Source organism: Chlorella variabilis, assembly GCF_000147415.1.
Source record: "Chlorella variabilis unplaced genomic scaffold CHLNCscaffold_2, whole genome shotgun sequence".
NCBI lineage: Eukaryota > Viridiplantae > Chlorophyta > Trebouxiophyceae > Chlorellales > Chlorellaceae > Chlorella > Chlorella variabilis.
This window is the reverse complement of record NW_005435086.1, coordinates 198363-207210: the sequence shown is the minus strand read 5'-3', so window position 1 is coordinate 207210 and position 8848 is coordinate 198363. Positions and strand designations below refer to the sequence as shown.

General features: G+C 68.2%; 2 protein-coding genes across 2 annotated transcripts; both read right to left on the bottom strand.

The window, feature by feature from the left end:
• Positions 1 to 525: 525 nt before the first annotated feature.
• CHLNCDRAFT_49782 (hypothetical protein) lies at positions 526 to 4785 on the bottom strand (the record flags this gene model as incomplete). Its single annotated transcript, XM_005851012.1, has 9 exons — positions 526 to 546; positions 689 to 745; positions 891 to 1078; positions 1260 to 1323; positions 1511 to 1692; positions 1861 to 2020; positions 2582 to 3856; positions 4037 to 4472; positions 4607 to 4785. 9 exons carry the CDS (start codon positions 4783 to 4785, stop codon positions 526 to 528), a joined length of 2562 nt encoding a protein of 853 aa, XP_005851074.1.
• A 783-nt stretch (positions 4786 to 5568) lies between these two features.
• CHLNCDRAFT_49781 (hypothetical protein) lies at positions 5569 to 7940 on the bottom strand (the record flags this gene model as incomplete). The annotated part of the gene is made up of 9 exons (XM_005851011.1): positions 5569 to 5727; positions 5915 to 6140; positions 6299 to 6401; positions 6644 to 6710; positions 6955 to 7038; positions 7240 to 7289; positions 7427 to 7512; positions 7710 to 7767; positions 7904 to 7940. 9 exons carry the CDS (start codon positions 7938 to 7940, stop codon positions 5569 to 5571), a joined length of 870 nt encoding a protein of 289 aa, XP_005851073.1.
• Positions 7941 to 8848: the final 908 nt, after the last annotated feature.

The window sequence follows — 8848 nt, the reverse complement described above, 5'->3', positions numbered from 1 at the left end:
TCCGGGGGGGGGGGCAGTGCAGCAGAGCCGAGGCAGCAGGCCGCCAATTGTGTGGCTTGTGGGCGTCGGCTGTCCTCTTTGGCTGCTTGCCACGCTCGCGTGCAGCGGCGAGTTTTGCTGTGTCTGCTCCCATTCTTGTCTTGTCAAGATTTGCTTCCATACTCGCGGAGCCAGCCCGGTTGATGGAGGGGCTCTTACAGCAGGGAAGGCAAGCAAAAGGCGCGGAAAATAGTGCCGACTTGGGTGCCAGGGCCGTTGCTGTGACGCTCGGTCTGGAGGCGGAAGAGGGGCGGGCGGCTTCCTCTTCCTCTCCTCACCCCTGCAGGATCAGCCCAGGTCAGGGACAAGAAAGGACCAGTCAGCTACTCAATTTCATGCAGTAGACCAAGGTCAAAACAGATGGCCTGGTCACCGTTGCTGGTGCAGGCCGCGGGCACGGCCAGACACCCAGCAGGCGCCGGCCTTGCGGCGGATCCACACTGCACACTCACGTCTCCCACAGTCTGCATGATGCTTGCCCCGGCCTTAAGGTTGATCTTGGGCACGCTGTACAGCTGCAAGGAAGGCGAGCGGAGGAGGGAGGGGAAGGTGGTTGGGAGGCGGGGTGCCATGGCAGCGGGTCGGCGGCAGTGCGCAGTGAGGGTGCAAGATTGCGCCAGGCATGGCATGCTGCACGGCTGTGCCCTACCTCTGCCACATTCATAAACCCATACACATCGAAGTTGCCGTCCTCGTCCGTCTTGAGCTGCAGCGGCGGGGGTGCGAGGCAGCGCGAGGCTGGCTGGGCGTCCCGGCCCGGCAGACGCTCCAGGCCCAGGCAGCCCCGCCTGCCAGCCCGGCCCCAGCCCTAGCCCCAGCCCCAGCCCCAGCTCCCCCTCTGCCAGCCCCACCGTCAGCTTGCGCCCCGCCAGCACGGCGTTGACGGTCTTGGTGCCCGTGGCGGGCCAGTAAGAGGTGGTGAAGGGGAAATCCACCATGTGAGCCTGCATGATCTGCACCGTCAGGCCCTGGTTCTGCAGGATCTGCTGCACGGTCAGCGGCGGGTCCATCGTCTTGCCCAGGGTGGTCCAGGCCTCGTCTGGGGGGAGGCGGAGGTGGAGGGCAGCAGGCAGGGCGGCGTCAGGAGGTGTGCGTGCGGCGGCGGCGGCATGGGAAGTGCAAGGCGGCAGCGGGTGGGAGCAGATGCAGCAGGCTGGGCATGGCAGCCAGGGTGCCCAATGGGAACAGGCAGGCAGGGAGCAGACGGCAGCGCTGCTCACTGTCCATCGCAAAGAAGGTGACTTGCAGCTTGGCGTTGGTGAAGAGGTCAATCATGCCGGCGGCCTGCAGGGAAGGAGGGTGGCAGGGCCTGCATTGGTGGTGCGCTCGAGTGGGACGCCAGCGGCGCGGATGCTCCCATGCTGCAGATGCAGTGCTTGTCCCTCGCACGCCACAGCTGCCCCCGCCATGCCGCATGGGACTGCCCATTGCCCTGCTGCGCTGTGCTAGCCGGCCATCAGCTGCTCCTCACGTTGATGGCTAGGACGGTTGTGGTCAGCTTCATGCAGTAAGCCGCGTCGTAAATGTTTTCGTACACCATGTTTGTGGGGCATGTTTTGGGGGCGTAAGGGTCGGTGGCCGTAAGCTGGCGCCCATGGCCCACTGCAGCAGGGGAAGATGCGGGTCTCGTGCGGGGATTGGCGGAGCAGCGTCCTGAGGCGGCGGCGGCAGTGGCGGCGGCAGCAGGGGGAGTGCGTCGATGTGCGCTTGCAGGCACCCCGGTACCCGTCCCAAGGCCCCAGGGATGCATGCCGGCCATGGCATCCACGGCAGAGCTCAGACATTCGCGGGTGGGGGGTACATGCCGTGCCATTTGCTCACCCGCGGCCAGCGCCAGGAGGCATGCGCACAGCAGGGCGCCAGCGGCCCTACGCATGATTGTGGGAATCGCGATCACAGAATGATGGGCTTCGCGCAGCGTCCTAGCGCGGGGGCGCGGGAGATGATACCACGCTCGGCCTCCAATTGGATGGGTGCAGCGCTGGGTATGGCCACAGGAAGTGCGTGGAAGCGCGGGGGAGGTGGGTTCGCGTCTCTGCTTATTCTGCGCAGGTGGCCAGCCTGGTGGCGGGAGTGCATCGCTGGTGCCTTGCGCCGCAAATTGATGCAACCCCTTGCGACTGAATCGTCATTACCAATTGATTCAGACGAGTAGACCACTGTAATTTGCCTGCGGCACTTCATGTCTGCCACCAGCAGCCGGATGGATGACTGAGTGTGCCTCTGGCACTGCCAGACGCCGCTGCTCTCCGTCCCTGTCTTCTGGTTCGCATCTGAAGGGTTCTTGATTACACTCTTTCAACAGGTACATGCTGCTGTCCACGTCAAGCGCTCACAGCATCCCGCAGGCAAGCAGCAGCAGGTGCGGGGCGAGCAAGTGCGTCAGCCAGGCGGCGCCGAGGTGGCGATGCGCATGCCACAGCGCGGCAGCCCCGCCCGCAAGCAATGCCGCACGCCCCAGCTGGCCCCGCGTGGTGCCAGGACGCACAGGACACAGAGCATACAGCGGGACGGCCAGCAGCAGGAAGGTGCAGCAGCGCACCCACTGCCCCATCAGCAGGTGGGCGCCCCGCAGCACCACCGCCGCCAGCCCCACAGCCGCCACGCACAGCTGCACCTGCCCGCCTGCCGCCACTACGCCGTCGCCGCCACCGCCCTCGCTGCCATTGGGATACAGAGCTGCCAGCATGGCCCGGGGACCCTGCGCTGCCACCAGGCCGACGGCTGCAGCCCACAGCAGCTGCTGGCCAAGCCATGCCAGGCCGCCATCAGGCTGCAAACCGCCGCCGGCGGCATGCGCACCGACTGCGCCCACAGCCACCGACACAGCATGGCAGGCAGCCACGCGCCGCCACGCCGCATGCCAGGCCGCCGATCGCACGGCTCCTCCTCCTCCTGCTGCTGCTGCTCCTGCTGCTGCTGCTGCCCGGCTGGCCACGATCAGCTGCAACAGGCGAGCAAGGCACACCGCCTGCGTCAGGCCGGCTAAAGTATCTGGGGCGGGCAGGCGCCGTGGGCCTGCCCTGCCGCAGTGGCATCGACACTGCGCCGCCCTCCAGCGATACACCCCAGACACACCCGCCACCCAAACACCGCGCACCTGTGCCAGGGCTGCCAGCAGGAGGCACGCAGGGGGCGCCAGGTAGGCCGCTATGCTGACGAAGCGGGTGGGCGACACCAGCGCATAGAGGGCGGTGGAGTGGTGCAGCCGCTCCTGGAGGTTGTTGAAGGTCCGCAGCACCATCTCCATTGCCGTCAGGGTGGTGTGGGCCGCCAGCTGCGCGCGCTGCGCGGCCTTGGCGCCGCCGCCGCGGCCGGCTGGCGGTTCGGCGGCCGCAGCAAAGCGCAGCGTCAGCGTCGCGGCGTCCACTTGGTGTGCCAGGAAGGCGGCGTGGGCGCCGGTGGGCTCCCCGCGGGCCAGCTGCCCGGCAAAGGCGGCCAGGGTCTGCAGGTCTGAAGCGTACCGCTGCGTCCCGGGCGGCGGCGCCAGGCCCAGCCAGCCGGCGGCGGCGGCCAGGGCGGCGCCTGCGTGCCACGTCGCGGCCGGCGGCGTCGCTGCGGAGGCCCGCAGGCCCACAGGCAGCGTGGTGTGCAGCTCCAGGTTCCTTTTGACGAGGTAATAGAGGTCAAGGTTGGGCAGCAGGCTGCCGCCGCCGTGCACGCTGAGCTCTGCTGAGCTGGCGCCGCTGTCTGCGCCGCCGCCGCCGCCGCTACCACCTGCCGGGCCCGCAAGCTCCAGCACCAGCGCCTGCTGCAACAGGCCCGCCCGCGGGAAGCCAAACAGGTCGTGGGCGCCGTTGTAGGCGGCCAGCCATGCCTGCGGCGGGGGCAGGCGCAAGGCAAGGTGGCAGACAAGTTCGGTCAGCCAGGCGGCCGACGAGGGCATGGATTCTGGCGCCTGCAGCCGATCAGCAGTCACACAAGCAGCTGATGTATCACGCAGTTTCTCAGCGACACTAGGGCAGCTGGCAGCTCTGGCTGGCTGCCGGCGACACACCTGTGCACTCTCCTCCGCCCCGCAGGCTTGTGTGTCAGCAAAGAGCAGCACCGCATCCTTGGCCAGCCAGCGACTGCTCCGCAAGTGCCCCAACGCTGCCACGCCGGCAGCGGCAGCCAGCGCGGCCGCCGCCGGCCTGCTGGCATCGAGCGGCAGCATCAGCACATAGCCCTCGTTGCCGTCGCCCCGCGGCGTGCGCACCACTGCATGCATGCTGCGGCACTGCCGCGGGGCGCTGCCGCTGCTGCTGTCGGCGCCGCCAGGGCCATCCCCCAGGCTGCTGGCGCTGAAGTTGTGTTGGTAGAACTCTAGGGCGGATGCAAAGGAAGCCATGGCAGCGGCAGCGGTGCGCACAAGCTGGGGGAAGTCGGTTGCGCTGCCGCCGGCCTGCAGCCGCTGGAGGGCCGCCAGGCATGCGTCCACCGCGCCGCTCTGCCTGCAGGCGGTGCCGGGACGGCGCATATGGGCAAGATCATGCTGCGGGGAGCCGGTTCTGCTTACGAGGGGCAGGCGGCAGGGCTGCACAGCCGTGGTGGAGTGGGTGCTGGTGCCAGCTGCCGCCAGGCGCACCTCACTGTCGGCACCGTGCCGCCCACCAGCAGCGCCTTTTCGTCCAGGTAGCACTTCTTGGCGGCAAGGGGCAGCAGGAGGAAGGCCGTCACGCCCAGCGCAAGCAGGAGCCACACCGCGGGCTGCGCGGCCCACAGCGCAGCAGCACCGATGCGCTGCAACTTGCTGGGATTGGGCATTGCAGTCAGGGCGCCATGCGGCAAACGGGTCTGATCAGCTTGGCCGACGGCCTGGCTGGCCGCCTTGATATCCTTGCTGATGAGATGGGGAAGATGCCAAGAAGAAGAGGACGCCATTTGGAGCGGAGACCAGGTGCCCCAGTGGCACGTCGTGCTCAGCAGCCACACCCGCCGCCGCCTGATTTTGGTCTTGCTGGTGCCAGCATCGCTGTGTCTGCATTCTATGACGGAAAGGCATTCAATCGCAGTACAATGCGTGTCCACATGCCCCTGTGGATGCGCACAGCCGCTCGGCACCACGGGGGCGGTGCTGGGGCGTGTGCACTGTGATTGGCATTGCATCGCAGTTGATTGGGGTCCCACAAAGGCACTCTGGCAAATATCAATGCATGGTTGTATCAAGGCTGCTTATTAGGAGGGAGAAAATAAGGGAAAAAATGGGCACGCATAGTACTGGGGAGCGAGTGATGCAAAAAATGGCAGGAAGAAAACTGCTCTCGAACTAAACTCAGGGACGTGACTGTGTGCTTCCACCACGCCGGAAGGTCCACGCATGCGGGAGAGCAGAAGCAGAGGGCTGACTGGCCAGACGGGTGGCCAGCAACAGGGACATGGGGGTGGGGTGGCGAGCTGACCGCTGGGGAGAGAAAGTGGTGGGCGGGGTGGCAAGTGACAGACTGTTGGGAGCTGACCACTCGGGAAGAAAGCAAGCAAAGGGGGGTAGCCGTAGATCGCATGGAGGCAGGGAGGGGCGCTGCGGGGGCGGCGACGGCGCTGTCACCCTCATCTCCGCCCAGACTTGGGCTTGCGGGCCGCCACGGAGCAGAACCTCTTGGCGGTGTCAAACAGCCAGCCGGTCTTGCAGCGCATGCACGTGCCCTCCACCGTGCAAGCCGCACAGTTGAGCGAGGTCGGCTGCCCAGGCATGCAGTCGCTGACGCACTGCAGCGCGCAAGGGGCAGGGCGAGCGGCAGGCAGCGGGTCAGCCGCTGCATCGCCGGGCGCGGCATGCGAGCGAGGGCCAGCCCACAGGCTCGCCATCAACACACCGGCCTGCAAGCGCGGCCGCCAGACAGGCAGGCAGGCATGCATGCGCGCGTGGCCCGCCCGCGGCCACGCCCCCACCCACCCTCTTGCTGGCAGCATCCAGCCGGATGACCGGCTTCTGGTGCAGCGCCATGCGCGGGAAGCAGGCGGTGCAGGCCCAGGTGGCGCCCTGGCGGCCGCAGGCGGAGCACCAGTCGTCCCGGGTGTTGGCCTGGCAGGTGGCGCGCTTCACGTTGCCGGCATAGGGGCTGTAGTCTGGGTTGCTGGGATCGTCGGCCCAGTAGAAGTTGCCGGCAACCTGGTAGTGGCTGCAGGCGGGGAGGCAGGGAGGCCAGGAGGCACAGGTGACCAGGGAGGGAGGTCGGGTGCGCGGGCTGGCCGGCAGGGCAGGCCGGCGGCGGCGCTGAGCTATGTGCGCTGGGCGGCGGGAAAGCAGAGCCACGGGCGCCGCCGGCGCGCCGCTCACCAGACCACAAAGTCGGCCTGCGCCCAGCCCTGCTGCGGCATGTTGGCCAGCGGGGCGCACTTGGCGTAGCCGCACCCCACCTTCCGCGTCTCGCCCCACAGCACTGCAGGGAGGGCAGGACGGGTGGCGGCGGCGCGGTGGGCAGGCGGGAGGGGGAGCAAACGCCGGCAGCGCCGTGCCAGCCAGCAGCCGGCCCAGCTGGCTGTGAGAGGGCTGCGCCATCCACCTGCCTTGCCTCCCCCTCGGCTCCCGCTGTGCCGGCTGCTCCCCAGCCTGCCCCAGCCACCACCGCCCCAGGCGCGCTTCCCAGCGGCAGCAAGCACCCCTAGGCGCGGCACCACTCACGCTGCGTCAGGGGGTTGGTGTCTACGTCGGAGTACCAGCGCCGCCCTGGCTGCTCAAACCGGTAGTTCTGCGGCAATAGAAAGGAGGGGCGCCAGGCAGCCAGAGCAGGGTCAGCACCGTGCCAGGCGGCTTGCACGGTGGCGCCTGCTGGCCGGCGGGCACACGGCGCGCCGCCCCGAGGCCTGCCTGCCGGCTGCTGCGAGTACACTAGTGCAGCGGCAGGGCGACGGCACCGGCCGGGCATCGCCGCGCTGGCAGCCCGCCGCCACCCAGGCGCTGCCGCCGTGGGCAGCCAGGCGAGGGCAGCTGACCGTGATCTGATGATACCACTCGTGGATAGCGTAGGTGCACACATCCATGTTGAGGATTGGGAAGTTGCGTCCATAGGAATAGAACTGCGGCAGGAACCGGCGGCGGCGACGGCGGCGGCACGCGCTGGGTGAGGGCAGGCGGCTGCATGCGCGGCTCAGCGGCTCCGTGGCGGGCGCCAGGCCAGTGCAGAACCCAGCTTCGGGGCTGCAGCCAGTCAGCGAAGCAGGCGGAAAAGCCCCGGCGCTGGCGAAGGCTGCAGATGCGCGCCCTTGCCCCAAGCTCACCCTGTTCTCTCCATACAGCGGCGGTGTGTCCCCCTGCCAATTGCTGCCGGCTGCAGGCGTGGGGGTGGGGGGGGAGAGAGGCGGGGGGCAATGAGCAGGGACGCAGCAAGTGGGGGCTGGCAGATGCGATGCCAGGGCAGGGCTGCTTGCGTGCCGATTCTGGCGGGCTAAGGTAGTGTTGACTCACGTGAGCCTACAGTGCTCCACACGCACTGGTTGGCATAGGCCTGGGCGCTGGCCGCCAGGCCGGCGTCCCACGTCAGCGAGGGAGTCCTGCAGGGCGGCAGACAGGGGGCACGGATGCAAGGCTGCGTCAGATGGACTGAGGGCGACCGCGACAGATTGCTCGGCAGTCTCTGGAGCTGGCATGAGCCGAGGAGGCGGCTTGCATGCGGGCAGCCAGGCAGGGGCACAGGGGGCGCTCCATGGGCCTCTAGCTGGCACTATCCCCCAGTGCGGCCTCGCCGCACCTGTGCTGCGCCCGCCGCTGGTTTTGAAGCTTGAGGGTGGCGGCGATGTTGGGGCAGCCTGCAGTAGACAGTGTAGCTGGGTGGTGAGTATGGAGGCTGCGCAGAGGCGCAGACCCAAGTACAGCTGGGAGGGAGTGGCTTGGATTCAGATCCGGGGGGAGGCTGGCCCCCCGCGATACGTGGCGAGTGTGTACCTGCCGCCACAGCGGACCAGCGAGCAGCTGGCTGCATTTTATGGGAGATTGCAGCAGGATGTCCTCGCTGCACAGGCGGCTGGCGGCACGGTATGCATTGGGGGGGACCTCAATGGCCGCACCGCCAGCCTGCCAGACTGGGTGGAGAGTGAGGAGGGGCGCACTCTCCTAGACCGCTGCGTTGCGCTGCCCCCCCGCGCTAGCTGCGACGGGGAGGTAAACCCCCAGGGGCGGGCGCTCCTGGGTTTCTGCGCTGCCACGGGCCTGGCTATCGCCAATGGGCGCCTAGATGGTGACCAGCAAGGGGAGTGGACGTTCCACTCCCTGGCACATGCCGGGAAGAGCCTGGTGGACTACTTCCTGTTGAGCGGGGAGGTGGTGGGCCGGGCTGGGAACAGGCTGCTGGTGCAGCCCCCAACAGATCGATTCGACCACGCCACCCTGCGCCTGCAGCTAGCGGGTGATTCCCAGGCTGCGGGTGCAGGGCCCTGCCCCGCCGAGGGGCTGGGGCCGAACCCGTGCGGTCCGGAGTACCGCTTTGTCCCCTCGCTGCTCCCGGCATTTGTGGATGCACTGCGGGGGGCGAGACCCGCACTTGAGGCAGCGGCGACCGCCGCCGCTGCCGCCACCTCCATCGAGCAGCTCACTGCAGCATGCATGAGCTTTGATGGGGTAGTGACCAGCTCCCTAGATACCGCTGGTATGCCAGTCCGGCAGGCGGGCCCTGCCCGATCGCCAGGCTGGCAGCGACAGGCATGCAAGGACCCGCTCACTTCCCGTCTCCGCCGGAGGAGACGGCGGGCCCTGAGCCGTCGTGACTTCACCCTGGCTGTTGCACTCAACCGCCAGATGTGGCCGCCGCCCGGCGGCACAAGCGCCAGGTGAAGCGCAAGAGGGGTCGTGACCTGGCACGGCTCGAATTCGATGCCCCGGCTGCCTTCCACA